At 45.7% G+C, this 17,583-nt stretch overlaps 1 protein-coding gene across 1 annotated transcript in view; it reads right to left on the bottom strand.

Moving 5' to 3' along the window:
* The window catches only part of LOC124789469, a 62,412-nt gene that overhangs the window by 15,401 nt on the left and 29,428 nt on the right, over positions 1–17,583 (bottom strand). Inside the window, exon 2 of the mRNA XM_047256840.1 lies at positions 4,441–4,673. Coding sequence (XP_047112796.1) covers positions 4,441–4,673 — 233 coding nt within the window. The remainder of the gene's footprint in view (positions 1–4,440; positions 4,674–17,583) is intronic.

The following is a 17,583-nucleotide window of genomic DNA, read 5'->3' on the forward strand; positions in this document are numbered from 1 at the left end:
GCGTCGTCTCACGCGGTCTGCACGTTCAGCACGAACGCTGGTCCAACTGAGGCGCCAGGTGGAAATAGCATGGCAAGCCGTTCCACAGGACTACATCCAGCATCTGTACGATCGTCTCCATGGGAGAATAGCAGCCTGCATTGCTGCGAAAGGTGGATATACACTGTACTAGTGCCGACATTGTGCATGCTCTGTTGCCTGTGTCTATGTGCCTGTGGTTCTGTCAGTGTGATCATGTGATGTATCTGACCCCAGGAATGTGTCAATAAAGTTTCCCCTTCCTGGGACAATGAATTCACGGTGTTCTTATTTCAATTTCCAGGAGTGTAGTAACATCTGCTGTCCCCCTTCTTCACACTTATCCACCCACAGACCTGTAACTCACATTTGTCCCCCTTATCCATTTGACCCTTTTCGTGATTTTTCCCATGTTTTGAGTGTACGCCTGCAAATTTTTTTGGATGTAAGTTTATGTTATTTAGGTATTTTTACATATTTTTTCCATCACCATGTATCCTTGCTCCTCCCATCTGCATAATACAGAAAAGTTTCCTTACCCCTAACCAGAACTCAGTCCCACATACTTTTCCTGCATTGTTTCTGGCTCGAGGAGTCATCCCCAAGTGGCCTTACCATCAAATAACCCTTCTCCGGCTGTCAACCTTCCTTCCACAATGACCTCCAATCCTTAGCCTTCACCAACATAGTCCTGCAAAACCACATCAATCAGGCCCAAACGTCCTTACAATACCATCCATAAAATTCTCCTGCTGCGCAATCTCAAATTCCTGGATCCCACAACACACACAAACTCTTGCCCTCCAGGAACCAGAGCAACGTGCACAACACTATCTGAAAAAACTCTCCCTGATCACTTCCTACTCCCACCTTAAACTCCCACTGCCCGCCACCTCTACAACAACATCCAAACCTCCCCCACGTCCACTCATTGCTGACATACCCTGTTTTGCAGACCTACTACACTTACCCCACCCTCCAATACTCACTCTCACCATCACACAGAACCCAGAACCTAAGCAAACCAAAAACACAGTCATGAAGCTTTCCTCCAAAAGCCTTAGCCTCACACAAGTATCTTTCCTTTCCAAAGGCCTCACCTTTTGCCACAACCCCCAATTCTGTCATGCAGGACTTGTTGAAGACCTTCTCTTCTTTTCCCGGTCGTGACAATGGAAACACGTTTTCGCCACCAACCCTACCAATCAGACTCAACCAAAGACTAATAGTGAATCCTGCCTAACTCAGTTCACTCCTCCATCCAACCGTAATCCAGTCCCACTGCCCCCCAAATCATGCCCTGTCAACTTCCCAGAATTTCTAAACCTTGAACCATGTCTCACCAAATCTCTCAACATGCAAATTAAACTTACATCCACACACAGATCCGCAATCCATCAGCTAATAACTGACAAAGGCTCCACACCTGTTGTTTTTAACTGCAAGGATTACCTGGCAGGACTCTGCCAGCTGTCAGATTCGTCCACCTAAAAATCCTGGGACAGTGACCCATTCCGGAAATCCAGCAGGATCTCTAATCTCTCCTCAGATCCTTAGGCCCATCCCAGAACCTCTCCCCAGTGTCCCTCTCTCCCCTCACCCCTACCACTGCCCGCACTCCTACCTTCTACATGCTTCCTGAAGTCCATAAACCCAACCACCCAGGACATCCCATTGTGGCCAGTTACTGTGCCCTCATTGAGATAATCTCTGCTCTCATAGACTAACACCTTAAGTCTATTACCCACAACCTACTCTCCTATATAAAAGGTAACAACTATTTCCTTTACCGACTCTCCGCAGTTCCTGTTCCTTTACCACACAGTGTGCTGCTCGTCGCTATTGATGCCATCTCCTTTTACACTAACATCCCTAATGCCCACAGTCTTACTGCTATTGAACACTACCTTTGCCCACGTCAAACAGATTCCAAACCAACCACCTCCTGCCTAGTCGCCATGACCAACTATATCCTGACTCAAAATTACTTCTCCTTTGGAGGCATTACCTGCGCACAAATCCGGGATATGGCTATGGGCACCTGCATGACAACATCCTATGCCAACCTATGGTTCAGATTCACTGATGATCTGGATCGAGGGTGAGGACACCCTATCCACATTACTCCAGAACCTCAACACCATCTCCCTATTCGCTTCACCTGGTCCTAGCCAAGCTATCGAGCCACATTCCTCAATGCAGACTTCCACCTCAAAGATGGCTACTATATCAGTACCTCTGTCTATATCAAACCTACCAACTGCCAGCAATACTTACACTACAAAAGCTGCTGCCCATTCCATACCAAAAAGTCCCTTCCATACAGCCTAGCCACCCATGGCCGTTGCATCTGTAGTGACGAGCGGTCTCTCTCAAAATACGCTAAGGGTCTCACTGAGGCCTTTACAGATTGTAACTACCCTCCCAACCTTGTGCAAAAACAGATCTCCTGTGCCTTATCTATCCAGCCACCCAACACCTCCAAAAGTCCACCGCCTGGTCACAGAGGAGCATTCTCCTTATGACGCAGTACCACCCAGAACTGGAGCAACTGAATTACATTCTCCGCCAGGGTTTTGACTATCTCTCATTGTGACCTGAAATGAGGAATTTCCGCCCCACTTCCCTTCCCACCGCTCCCACAGTGGTATTCACCACCCACCGAACCTACAATATCTTCATTCACCCCTACGCAACCCCTGCTCCCAATCCCTTGCCTCATGGCAAGACCTGTCTCATACATCCTCCACCACATACAACTCCACTCTGGTTACTAACATCACCTACCTCATCAAAGGCGGGGCTACCTGTGAAACCAGTCATGTGGTCTACAACCTAAGCTGCAAACACTGTGCTGCACTCTACCTGGACACGGCAATCAACAAGCTGACTGTCTGCTTGAATGGCAAACTGAGGCCAAGAAGCAACTGGACCACTCTGTTGCTGAGCATGTTCTACATTTCAATGACTGCTTCACGGCCTGTGCCATCTGGATCCATCCCACCAACACCAGCTTTTCTCAATTGTGCAGATGAGAACTCTCCCTGCAATGTAACCTACATTCCCGTAACCATCCTCGCCTCAATCTTTGTCAGTCAGTGTTATTACCCATTTAGTCCCTTCCCTGTTCCCATTCCAGCATTACACGGCCCTCTGTTCCATCAACACACCTAGTCCCCCCCCCCCGTGAGTGGTCTAGAAACTCTCTTCGGGCTTGCTGCCAGATCCTAAAATCAACTTGACTCGATATTTCGGCGATCCAACTGTTCGCCATCTTCAGGAAAATGCTGCTGCTGCTGATGATTCCCGCTGAGACTATCTCAGTTCTCAGTGGGACTCATCAGGATCAGCAGCATTTTCCTGAATATGGCGAACAGTTGGATTGCCGAAATATCGAGTCAAGTTGATTTTAGGATCCGGCAGCAAACCCGAAGAGACTTTATAGACTTATTACGCTGCAGAAGCCTATGTAATCATGTGAGAGTGGTGCTTGCGAGAGAGAGAGAGCGTGCCAACTTTTTTATTGTGCCTTTCTGCGACTCAGCACTCTGCCATAAGGTGAACAGCAATTATCCCTTTCATTATATTGTTACATTTCATCCTGGATTTTCCACTGTTTAAATGATAATAATGCATTCAAATATAATGCTCCTATTTCAAGTATTTGAAATTGGCCTAAGGCCAAAATTGTACAATCTTACATCAGATAAAGAAACTGTCAGCTGAAGGCATCACAAAATGATTTAAAAAATTCAGCACAGATGTGGATCCTGTCGAAATGAAGATTATGGATAGCAAAGACTACACACAAACAGAGGAGTTGTTGAGTTGCAGACAGGCACAATGAGAAATACTGCTAATAAATTTAAACTTTTGGATGAAGTAGTCCTTCTGAAGTAGAAACACACACACACACACACACACACACACACACACACACACACACACACAAACACACAACACACAACACACACAGAGAGAGAGAGAGAGAGAGAGAGAGAGAGAGAGAGAGAGAGAGAGAGAGAGAGAGGATATCACACCATTTCATTCATGTACACAACACTTGCACGGGTTATAAATTTATGGGACACCTGAATTGCAGTAATCCAATTCTGAGATGAGTCTGCTTAAACCAAAAGTGTAATGTGTGATTCATAGGTAACTATGTGTGCAGACAACTACAAAACTTCGTTTTAAATGTAGTGATATGTGTGCTATTAACAGATATCAGAGATGACACAGGCCTTAAAGACAGAATGGGCACACCAGATTTAACATGTGGTGTTGGATGCTTCTGCACAGAAACTGGGATACGGCAGCAAAATCATGATAAATAACTCAAGTGACAACAACACTCTGGATCCAAAATTTCATCTACCAAGAAAAATGATGCTCAGAGAACTCATAACAACAAATACTCACCACCTCAGCAATATCAATCCAGTCCAGCATACTAACAAAAGCATCATTTTTAGAAGGCTGCTTTGCCCAGTTCCAGTACACAATAGATCTGAAGGCATGTGTCACATGCGCTGTCCTTTCCGTACTTTCTGTTAAGGGTTGCTTCTGTTCTTGCATAACAATACCTGAGTACTGTTTTGGTAGTTCAAGTTTATCACCAACAAGAGGTCTGCCTCTGAAAGATGCCCTAAGTACTGAAAAATCACAATTTCTCATAAACATATCAAGCATAGGAGATTATATAAAACATTCTGTATTTAAGCCTGTAGAAATCTAACACATAACAAGCAAATGCATACTTAACATTCAGTATCTCGAATTAAATAATTTTGTGATTAACAGATCATAGTGGTGAACTCACTGTTGCTGGTGAGCAATCAGCTATGTACAAAGCTGTCAACAAAACAAACATGTCGCACTTGAGAAGGAAGTAAGATTGACTGAGAGCTGGAACCTACAACTCAATTTTCTGAATAGTCAATCACAAAGTTATTTTCATCAAAGCACAGTAAATCACCGATTGTAAATAAAAAATATATTTATGGCAAATGGAATACAAAGAGGTAACATGATATTGGTGAACTACACACTCTCCACCTACATTGACTTGTAAAGCAGAGGCAAATAATGCAGCCTTTCTGTACAACTTAAGAAGGAAACAAAGTGTCACCGAGCAGCTCATTTTTTCCGCTATTTTTTTAAGGGGCTCCAAAAAGGCTCAAAATCATGAAATGTTCAAGTTTTACTTTTTTGCATTTCAAAAATTTTCAGACTTTCCCGTTTCTATTGATAATATAATTTATTCAGTTCATAAGATAACCCACTGTGATGCTGTTTAACTGCTGTCAAATGTTGTACTCATGAATCTACATGTTCATCGTGTACATTTTGGAGATGTGAGAGGAAATAAGTTACAAAATAAGTGTGATAGTTTGATATATATTGCTCACACGATTGTCTTGAGTTTCATGTTTATTTACTCTTTTGCGATCTTGAAATTATTCATGGTGAATTCTGTTCATTGAAGTCTCTGTTTTATTGAAAGATAATCAGGGGAGACTACAAATCCTCTGAAGGCTTTCAAAGAAAGGAGAAGTGTTGGGAAGCAAAGATTAGGTGTTGTTACCATAAACTATAAAGACAGTAACTAAGTATGTGAACTTGACCTCGCTGGTATACCTGCCCACTGCAATGAAAGTGAGAAAGAAAGTACTCTGTAGAGGAAGCTTGGTTCAGTTAGTGAAAAGTATGAATGTTTTATGGGCAAATTGGATGTGAATGAAATATCTGGTATGTCATTTCTCAACAGGATTTTTGCAAACTGTGTAATATGTATTCAGTGTAATAAAGTCCGTCTGGAACACACTATAAAAAATCGAATAGGACTTGCCAGTGAAATGGAACCGAGGTGTGGTAAGTGTTCATACATGTGTTGCAGTAACTCCAAATGAAGAAAATGGTAGGAAAATCTATGAACACAACGTCAGATTTGTTTATGCCTTGCATGCAATTGGTATGGGTGCTACTGTAGCTGCTGTTTTCTGTGGCCTAATGAATCTTCCAAATCCCCCAACCAAGTTTACAAACTATAACACATTTGTAGCATCTAAAGTAGAAGATCTTTGTACAGAATCTATGAAGAAAGCTGTGAAAGTGTCAGTAATAGAAAACAGTGGTAACAGAGACTTGACTGCAGCATTTGGTGATACCTGGCATAAACGCGGACACACATCTTTTCATGGTGTATGATCTGCCACCAGCATGTATACAGGGAAAGTTTTAGATGTAGCAGTAACACCTAAATTTTGTAGGGGCCCACTAAAAAAATAAAGGTACCCATGAAAATAACTGTACGGCTAACTATAGTGGCAGTAGCGCAGGAATGGAAGTGGCTGGCGGTGTTAGTATATTTCAATATTACGTTGCGTGTGATGAAGTGCAATTACCTTGGTGATGGTGATACCAAAAGTTTCAAACATATTCAAGAATTGAAGACATAGGGTGGTGGTGGTGATGTAGTGCAGAAATTTGAGTGTACTGGACACATACAGAAACGAGTGTTGACCTCACAGTAGTCTCGTTGAATGCAAATTGAAAAACTTCATCTTTCTCATTTTTGAAATACAGAACAAATGGATGCACTGTTGCCTTGTCATTGACCCAGTGGTACCTTTGTATTTCATCCTGAACCACAAATATAAAGTATTCTGCAAAATCATCTAGGACTATGCATTCAGTTTCATAAAGTTGTGTGTCACAACATGCGCTAAAACTTAGATCAAATGACAAAACCCACCCTCATGAATAAAACGTAAAACTAAATCAGCCAATGAGGCGTTGTCAGAGACAATGAGCGACAATGAGTCCGGTAACCCAAGATTTCGTCGCTGGGCAGTCAAAGTGGGATAGTGTACCAGAATATGGGTCAATTACAACTGGGCGCCACACCAACACTGCGGTGGGTCATCACAGGGCAAGAAGTAACGGTGGGTCGCCCAAGCGTTGCCAATGCGGAGCCGGCATAGGACAACTGATTCCCTGCGAGAGGCCCGCATGGAAGGCTTCCACACATTCATAGTCTCCTTAATGACACACAGTTTGTTGTGCGTACTATTATGCCATTCCATCTTCCAAAGCCGAAAAACCCTGCGGCATAAGTCAGAATGCAGGTCAGGTTCAGAGATGTCCATCTCCAGAAGCGGTTTCCTTGTAGCCTAGCCTGTTTGGCTAGCCTGTCGGCAAGTTCGTTGCCTGGGATGCCGATGTGTCCTGGGGTCCACACAAACACCACTGAATGACAGAACCAGTCCAGGGCATAGATGCCGTTAGTGTAAACCACTTCATGGCCTCAGTACATGTCAAGAATCGAGAGGAAGTGACGGCAGAGAGCGGCAGGAATACCTGAGTCCTTAGGGTCATGCAAAAGGTCCAGACGAATCTACGGCCTAGGTATACACCATGGAGGTGTATGCGGACAGACCTAGATAGGTGGTGGTAAACGGAAGGACTCCAGTTGAGACAGACGGGATCACATGCGAAGCACAGTCATTAGCCCTGAGCTGGGCCACCGATGCGGGAGATTAACTGCTGCGGGTGGAAAAAGGAGACGGTAAATCGAATGCTCAGGATAACAACAAATGTGTGCAATGTAACTGATGAGCAGTTGTGCACATTGGATCTGCAATGGAGGGACTTCGACCTCCATCAGGACACTGGTCACCGAACTCGTTCTAAAAGCTCCCGTCGCTAAGCGAACGCCGCAGTGGTGCACTGGGTCGAGTACATGCAACGCTGAGGGTGCCGCCGAACCATAAATCAGACTCCCATAGCCAAGGCGGGATTGAACAAGGGGGTTTGCACAGCTGCAGCAGAGTAGAGCGATCTGCACCCCAGTTGGTGTTGCTCAGGCAGCGGAGGGCACTGAGGTGCTGCCAGCACTTCCACATAAGCTGATGAAGGTGAGGTAGCCAATTCAATCGACAGAAGTGCATGACACATGACTTAGTGACTGAAATCTGGAAGCAGTGGGTGAGAGCCCATGTCAGTACATTGTGGATGGCTCCCTGTAGGCACCGCTCAGCAACACCAGTACTGGTGGAGCAGTAAGAAATGCAGAAGTCGTCTGCATACAGAGAGGGCAAGACGGACGGCCCTACAGCTGCTGCTAGACCGTTAATGGCCACTAAAAATAGCACTCAATACAGAGCCCTGTGGGACTCCATTCTCCTGGATACAGGGGGAATTATGGGAGGCACCAACTTGGTCACAGGAAGTACGGAGCGACAGGAAATTCTGGATAAAAATCAGGAGCTGGCTCCGGAGACCCCACTTATACAATGTGGCAAGGATGTGATGTCACCAGATCGTGTCGTATGCTTCACGTAAGTAAAAAAGGACGGCAACCAGATGTTGGCATCTGGAAAGGGCTGTTCGGAAACTGACTCTAGGGACACAAGAGTATCAGTGGTAGAGTGACCTGGCAGAAGCCGCCCTGACATGGAGCCAGTAAGCCATATGACTCCAGGACCCAACCCAACTGCCGACATACCATACGTTCCAGCAGCTTGCAAAGAACGTTGGTGAGTCTGATGGACCGATAGTTATCCACATCAAGCAGGTTTTTCCGGGTCTGAGCACTGGAGCGATGGCGCTCTCCCACCATTGCGACGGAAAGATGCCATCGCACCAGATCCGGTTGAAGATGACTAGGAGATGGCGCTTGTTGTCAGATAAGAGACGTTTAATCATCTGACTGTGTATCTGATCTGGCTCAGGAGCTGTGTCGGGGCAATGTGCAAGTGCGCTGAGGAACTACCTCTCCATAAATGGGGTGTTATAGGGTTCACTGTGGCGTATAGTTAATGAAATGACTTTCCTTTCCATCCATCATTTGAGGGTGCGAACGGCTGGGGGGTAGTTCTCCGACACAGAGGCTCGAGCATAGTGCTCAGCAAAGTGCTCGGCAATCACGTTTGTGTCTGTATATAGCACACCATTGATGGTAATGCCAGGGACACCTGTTGGGGTCTGATACCCAGAATGACGTCTAATCTTTGTCCAGACTTGGGAAGGTGATGCATGGCACCCAATGATTGACACATACCTCTCCCAACACTCCTGTTTCTTCGTTTTATAAGCTGGCGTACACGAGCACGGAGCCGCTTAAAAGCTATACGGTGCTCTAGGGAAGGGTGTCACTTATGTCGCTGTAGAGCTCGCTGACACACTGTAATTGCCTCAGTTGCTTCCGGTGACCACCAAGGGACTGTCTTTCGCCGGGGGCACCCTAAAGAGCGAGGGATTGCAATTTCTGCCACAGAAACGATTGTGGTAGTCACCTGCTCAACCATCACATTAATGTTACCATGTGAGGGAGAGTCAATGGTGACAGCAGAGGTGAAAGATTCCCAGTCCGCTTCGTTTAAAGCCCATCTGGGCAGGCACCCATGGGCCTGACACCGGGCAGTGACAAAAAGATGGGAAAGTGGTCACTACCACACAGCTCATGTGCTCTCCTCTGGATAGATGGGAGAAGTCCTGGGCTGCAAATTGACAAATCAATGGCTGAGTAAGTATCTCAAGCCACACTGCAATGTGTGGCGGCCCCAGTATTTAAGAGGCAGAGGTAGAACTGAGACAGTAAAGTTTCGACATCTCTACCTCGGCCAGTAAGCACAGTGTCACCCCACAAGGGGTTACGGGTGTTAGAATCTCCCAAAAGTAAGAAAGGTTTAGGGAGTTGATCAATCAGTGCAGCTAATACATTCAGGGGTATTGCACCATCTGGAGGAAGATCTACATTGCAGACAGTTACTTCCAGTGTCGTGCGTATTCTGACAGCCACAGGTTCAAGAGGGGTTTGAAAGTGCACAGTTTCACTACAGACTGAGTTTAGGACATGAACACAAACTCCATCTGACACTCTATAGTTGCTACGGTTCCTGTAATATCCCTTATAGCCACGGAGGGCGGGGTCCTCATTGCCGGGAACCAGGTTTCATAGAGGGCAATGCAGAAAGCAGGTGTAAAGCTTAACAGTTGCCGTAGCTCAGTTAGGCGGTGGAAAAAAACTGCACCAATTCCAATGAAGGATGAGCTCATCGTGAGACTGGGAAGGCATGGAACATTCAGTGAGGCAATTTACACCTTAGGGTCACCTGCTGCCACTGACATTTTGTCTGAGCAGCCTGTATCCATTGTGTCTGAGGGTCCGGCGAGATCTAGATCCTCAGCGGACGCCAAGAGTTCCACATTCTCTGACACAGAGCTTGTAGGCAGCACTGGTGTGGGTGGCACTACAAGTTCCTTGTTCTTAGGGGTCTTCTTTTTCGATTTCTTGCACTGTTTCCCTGGTTGGGAGGACTTCACTGAGTCTGTCTCCAGGAGTGAGGATGAGCGTGAAGCCCTACGGCCAGCCGCTTTTGGGCTCTTCAGCCGCTGGCGGGCGTCGCCTTCCAATTAGCGGAAAACTGGGAAGGGAGTGACCCAAGGGACCCCTTTTTGGCGAGAGGAGCCGAAGAAGACTTACGCTTCTCCAGCTGGGAAGTGGGGATTGGTGTCCCAGGGCATATGTGGTGGTCATAGCCACAGGATGTAGGTGCTCAAATTTCCTCTTAGCCTCAGTGTAGGTCAGTCAGTCCAGCATCTTATATTCCATGATTTTCCTCTCTGTAAAATCCTACAGTCTGGCAAGCAAGGTGAATGATGCTCTCCACTCTCCACAGTTGACACAGATGGGCGACGGGGCACACGGAGTACTGGGATGCGATGGACATCCACAATCTCGACAGGTGGGGCTGAAAGTACAGCGGGAAGACATATGGCTGAACTTCCAGCACTTAAAGCACCGCATAGGGGGGAGGGATACATAGCTTGACGTCACAGCAGTAGACCATCACCTTGACCTTCTCGGGCAATGTGCCACCCTCGAAGGCCATGATGAAGGCACCGGTGGCAACCTGGTTATCCCTCGGACCCCGATGGACGCACTGGATGAAATTAACACCGCACCGCTCTAAATTGGCGCGCAACTCGTCGTCAGACTGCAAAAGAAGGTCTCTGTGGAATATAATACCCTGGACCATATTTAAGCTCTTACGAGGCATGATGGTAACAGAAACATCCCCCAACTTGCCACAAGCTAGTAGTGCCCACAACTGGGCAGAAGACACTGTTTTTATCAAAACTGACCCAGATCTCATTTTGGACAAGCCCTCCACCTCCCTAAACTTGTCCTCCAAAGGCTCCACAAAAAACCGAGGCTTCATCGTCATGAAAGATTCCCCATCAACTCTCGTACATACGAGATACCGGGGCGGATAAGCTGGCATCCTTAGCCTGGCGTTCCTCCCATGGTATGGCCAGGGAGGGGAACTACTTGGGGTCATATTTCTTAGCATTAAAGTTATACTTTGCCCGCTTAGAGACTGCTGGCAGCGGACCATCAGCAAGACATGACGTATTACGCTTCATGGTGTGTCATCCGCCCTCATGCCACCCACTCTGACCAGGGGTCCTCCCCATGGGTGCCACCCAGCAGCACCAAAGGCCACCTGGCAGGATGGCCATTACCGGGAGTCCCAATGCCCCAAGGTGACGGGCATCTACTCCTTGGCATAAGTGGGGAGTTAATGGCGCAGGTATCAGCAGAGCGATCCCTGTGTTGTCAGCAGAGCGATCCCCGTGTTGTCAGGGGGCTACAACCAACAGGGTACATGGTGGCCCCACCACAATGGACTGGCTACCTTGCTGGATATGAGGTGCAAAGAAGTCCATGGTCATCGCTGGCACAGAAAGTGACACTGTATAGTGCATGATGGAAAATGCACCCAGGAAGGTGTTCTTGTCCAAGAGATGGAGAATGGGCGGGAGTGCAATGCAACGACGAGAAAGTGGGCTGAAGATCTCAATGCACGATGGACACGATGTACCATGTAATCCACCCTTCACCAACTGGCTTGCTCTTTGTGAAAATTTTGAAAAAGGTCAAACCCTACAGGGGACCATCACATAAAGGCTGAAACGTGTGGACCCCTTTTAGTCACCTCTTATGACAGGCAGGAATACCTCGGGCCTATTCTAACCTCCGGACCTGCAGGAGGGCTACCTGGGCATGCTGTTCTGTTTTTAACCATCTTCGAAAACCTACTGGAGCTTTTCAATTGTTTCTCACTTATACATATTCCTTTCTTCTTTCCTAAAACTGGTAGAATGCCGTGCTCCTTCGCTAATGTTCAGGTAAGTCTAACTAAACGATCAGAGAAGTTGAACTCATGAGTCAGGATGCAAACTTCAAATTTTAGCTTTTTCTTCTTTATGTGTCACTGAACACTTACTTTCTACTTTCTCAATTAAGCTGTAATACTCAGTGTGAGACAATTCTGAAGATAGGTTTTCTTCTTTTTTTATATAACTGCTCTTGGTATCTGCTTTATTAAAGCATGGTTCTAGGTCTTTGTAAATTTGTCTGAAATTCGTTGTACCTTGCTTTCAGTAGCTGATTTTCTTTTTCTGCCACTCAATTTTATTACTTTCAAAGCAGGAGATACTTCTATATTACAACAAGCAAGATTCAATTTGCTAATAGCTCCCTCATTAGGTATATAAACATCATTAAAAAGGTTACACGATTCTAGTTCTGGATTCAAGATAAAAAATTTTGAGTAAATTTAGGCACAGGGAATTTCCAGGTATCACATTAAATTACACTCGGGCAGCAGCTGGGGCATACAGACTTAAAACTGGCCAAAACTGGGTCTCATTCAGATATCCATAATCACACACTAACATAGTGAGTGAGGTAAATATAGGTATGGCTGGGGAAATGCCCGCTGACTATATAATAACTCTGAACTGCTTTGACAAGCCTTACAACATAATAATTGGAAGTAGGGAGCAGTGGGAGAAAACAGTTTGACACCATTTGGTTCACCGATGGGTTGAAAACAGATCAAGGCGTTGGGGCAGGATTATACGGGGTTCAGCCAAGACTGGAGAGCAGCATCTCTCTAGGGAAACTGGCCTCTGTATTCCAAGCTGAAATTACTGCAATCAGGGCATGTGTGGAGGAGAATATGAGTAGGTGTTACAATGACCGTAGCATCTACATCTATTCAGACAGCCAGGCAGCCCTGAAATCATTGGCAGCTCCTGCAACAAGACCTCAAATTGTTGCAGATTGCCACAGGGCTCTGGTGGAGCTAGGGGGAAGCAATAGGGTGTACCTAGTGTGGGTCCCTGGCCACTCAGGGGTCTGTGGCAATGAACAAGCCGATATATTGGCTAGGAGGGGGGCAACAGTACCATTTATTGGACCGGAACCTGTCTTGACAATCACCAAGGCTATGATCAAATTAGAACTACGGAACTGGCTTAGGAATCAGCATGTAGGATATTGGACCAAGGTCCATAAACTAAAACATGGTAAGGTTATGATGCCCAAGCCATGTTTTAAAAGGAGCTCTGTAATCCTGGGATTGAACAGGAAAGAGATCAAACTCATGACTGGACAGATGACCGGCCATGGGAACTTCAAAAAACACCTACACACAATGGGTATAATGGAAGAGGACCCTAAATGTGATGAGGGTGAAGAAACTGCATCACACCTAATCTTTGAATGCATGGCATTGGAGAGTAAATATACAGAATCTTTGGGACGACTAGACCTGAAGAAATTGTGTCTAACAAAAAACTGGTAGAGGGACTCCTTGCACTATTTAAGGGCACTGGTTGGCTTTACTAGATATACAGGGAGCGATACCGCACAATAAACCTAGTTTCAGTGTGGGCAGTGGCGGGTTAGACCTAAGCTGTTTTAGCTGTCCTGTTGAAATCAACCAACCAACCAACCAACCAACCAACCAACCAACCAACCAACCCTCGTTAGGTATATAAACATCATTAAAAAGGTTACACGATTCTAGTTCTGGATTCACGATAAAAAATTTTGAGTAAATTTAGGCACAGGGAATTTGCAGGTATCACATTAAATTTCACTCGGGAAGCTGTTTTACTTGCACTAATAAAGGGCAAGTGTTCAAAATGTTCAAATATGTGTGAAATCTTATGGGACTTAACTGCTAAGGTCATCAGTCCCTAAGATTACACACTACTTAACCTAAATTATCCTAAGGACAAACACACACACACCCATGCCTGAGGGAGGACTTGAACCTCCGCCAGGACCAGCCGCACAAGGACAAGTGTTCAAATTTTATTTCCCTCAAACCTTTAATAACTGGCTTTTTATGAACCATGAGTGGATCAGAGCATTTTTTCCAAAAATGTGGCTGTACTTCAGAACATATTTTTTCTCTTGATAAAAACTGATGATATAGAAGAACTTACTCGTAATGTAAACAAAGTTTGTCTATATTCATCAAACTCAACAATATTTTTTGTGTTTTTTTTAAACTGAACCATAAACTGTTTTGTGACACACACTTCACATACTATCTATCCATTACAGTACTGTTCATCCATTTTATTGCATTCCTATCAGTTTTTCAAATTTATTTATTATTAACTTTTAAAATTCTTTTAGTTAGAAATCACACGACAAAAGCACATAAAATATTCTACACTCTCCGTGAAGTATGTACATCCACTCTAACAGAGGTTTCTGAACAGACTGACTACAACAATGCCACACCCAGCAAATGTAGTGGGGGTACAAGTTTATGTACAGACGTCACTGACGACTGGGCTCCTGTGCTCACTTGTTACTCTATCCACTGAGCTCCTTTACACACTTGTCGTGAGAACTTAACTTGTACACAAAACTGTAGCCTTCTCAACAATACAGAAATTTCACATGTTTATCATTTTACTTTTATGATTTTGAACTTTTAATAATGTGTCACTTAACTGAGAATAAAGCAAGATGTAAACGAGCAGCATTTTTAACACAGAACTAAAGCAGAATCCCCTTTTGTTTAATATTTTATAATTAAAATAAATAATACTAACTAAATATAGGGTCTACTCACCAAGCCGCAGCATAACACACATAAAAGAAGGTTGGTAGCACATAAGGTAGGAAACAGACGACAGTTTGAACAAGACATACTACAACAAAGACTGACAAGAGGGTTACATAAGAAGGAATGATGACCACATGGTCTAATATAACAATGAAAACAACCAACTGCTGACAAAATAATTTAATCGGATAGACTAAGAAACTACTCACCAAGTGGTGGCAAGGAACACACATAAAAGAAGGTTGTTTGAGAGATGTGAAACTGTCATGCTGGGAAGTGCCACTGCTTTCAGTTGCAGGTATTCGAGTCATTTGCAAAAACTGCACGCTGCATCCACATCCATCCCCTTCTGACGGTAGTGTACAGTTCCATAGGGTAATAGTTAACACACTAGCCTTTGAACCCAGTGAGCCGAGTTTGAGTCTCGGTCAAACCTTGCGATGTGTTTTGCGATCGTGTCTGAAAATGAGGCCAAGCTCGTGTATGCTGAATTTTAGGTAGGACATGAAATAAAAATAATTATTAGCAGTCAGGAAAAGTCGGGACGGAAGGGGATAAAAGCAAATGCAGTGTGCAGTTCCCACAAATATCTGCAACTGTGCTGCATGTGTGTCAAAGCTTACATCGTCAGCAGTGGCACTTTCCAGCATGATAGGCCGCGCATTGAGTAGCCGTGTGTGTCCCACAGGTGGAGGCGCGTCTGCTAATTCGGTGATCTCTCCTGGGACACAGGGAACCTTCTTTTACATGTATTCTGCCGCTGCTCAGTGAGCAGATTTTTTATCTATCCAATTAAATTATTTTGTCAAAAATTTATTGTTTTCATTGTTGTAACTAAATATTGGGTGATAGTGTCAAATAAATACAAGTTACAACTAAACTTTATTACAATGAAACAATAAACCAATTAAATAGGCAACAACCATAGAATCAACTTTCAAGTGCTTTGCTAATTTTATCTTAACAATCATCTCCACTACAGTTAATTACTGGCAATAGAAGTGAATCTTTGTTTTACTATATATACGGTAAAATATACAAACATGAACTACAACTAAATTGAATATTACATAAAATGAAGATGACATATCCCTTACAGTATGTAAAATAGACAGAAACATGAGTGGAGCAGAAACACATGTAATGGAAATCAGTATTCACAACAGCTTTTGCTATTTTTCTAGCAAAATGACAGACATCCGCACAAACACCCACACGCACACTCCCCTGGTCACAGTAAGACAAATTATTCAAAGCAATTGCCTGGGGTGACAGAGGTGTGGAGAGAGTAGGGAAGAACGCGAGAGGCAGGCAGGAGGTAGTGGGATACTGTGAGCCATGTCTCAACAGATGAATCAGTGGCTGCCAAACCTAATGAAAGGGTTCACAGAGTAGAGCATATTAGAAATAAAAAGAGAAGGAAAAAGGGGGGGAGAGATGAAGAGAAAGTGAGAGGTTTAAAGAGGGGGGAGAGGCAGGGAGAGGGGGGAGAGGCAGGGAGAGGGGGGAGAGGCAGGGAGAGGGGGGAGAGGCAGGGAGAGGGGGGAGAGGCAGGGAGAGGGGGGAGAGGCAGGGAGAGGGGGGAGAGGGGGGAGAGGCAGGGAGAGGGGGGAGAGGCATGGAGAGGGGGGAGAGGCAGGGAGAGGCAGGGAGAGGGGGGAGAGGCAGGGAGAGGGGGGAGAGGCAGGGAGAGGGGGGAGAGGCAGGGAGAGGCAGGGAGAGGGGGGAGAGGCAGGGAGAGGGGGGAGAGGCAGGGAGAGGGGGGAGAGGCAGGGAGAGGGGGGAGAGGCAGGGAGAGGGGGGAGAGGCAGGGAGAGGGGGGAGAGGCAGGGAGAGGGGGGAGAGGCAGGGCGAGGGGGGAGAGGCAGGGCGAGGGGGGAGAGGCAGGGCGAGGGGGGAGAGGCAGGGAGAGGGGGGAGAGGCAGGGAGAGGGGGGAGAGGCAGGGAGAGGGGGGAGAGGCAGGGAGAGGGGGGAGAGGCAGGGAGAGGGGGGAGAGGCAGGGAGAGGCAGGGAGAGGCAGGGAGAGGCAGGGAGAGGCAGGGAGAGGGGGGAGAGGCAGGGAGAGGGGGGAGAGGCAGGGAGAGGGGGGTTCGTTGGTTGGTTTGGGGTATAAAGGGAACAAACCATAGGATCATCATCAGTCCCTTTTTCCTGACATAAGCAAAGCTCAAGGTGCAAAATCACCCAAAACGAAAACGAATAGAATGAACAAAAAACGGAGAAAACACACACCACAAGGAAAAGTAGAAGAAGGTATTAAAACCATAGAGCATATGGTCTGGGCTGGCTGATCACAATAATAAAAGAGGATGAGCCAACCACTCTGCAACACGTTAAAATGTCAACCCCAAAAAGACAAGGTGAGATGAATACACATAGGGAAAAGACGACCACCAAGACAAACAAATGCAAAGGAAGTGCGACAGAGTTAATATGGAGGGAGGGTGGTGACCTCAGAGAGAAGGCTAAATGTTCACCCTTAGATGGTATGATAAAAACCCGCATCACGAATAAAACATAAAACTAAATCTGCTGTTGAGGCATTGTCACCCAACACCGAAGGTAGGGTGCTGGGAAGGTTAAAAGTCTGCCACAGAGCGACTAAAAGTGGGCAGCCGA

Source organism: Schistocerca piceifrons, chromosome 1 (assembly GCF_021461385.2).
Source record: "Schistocerca piceifrons isolate TAMUIC-IGC-003096 chromosome 1, iqSchPice1.1, whole genome shotgun sequence".
Lineage (NCBI taxonomy): Eukaryota > Metazoa > Arthropoda > Insecta > Orthoptera > Acrididae > Schistocerca > Schistocerca piceifrons.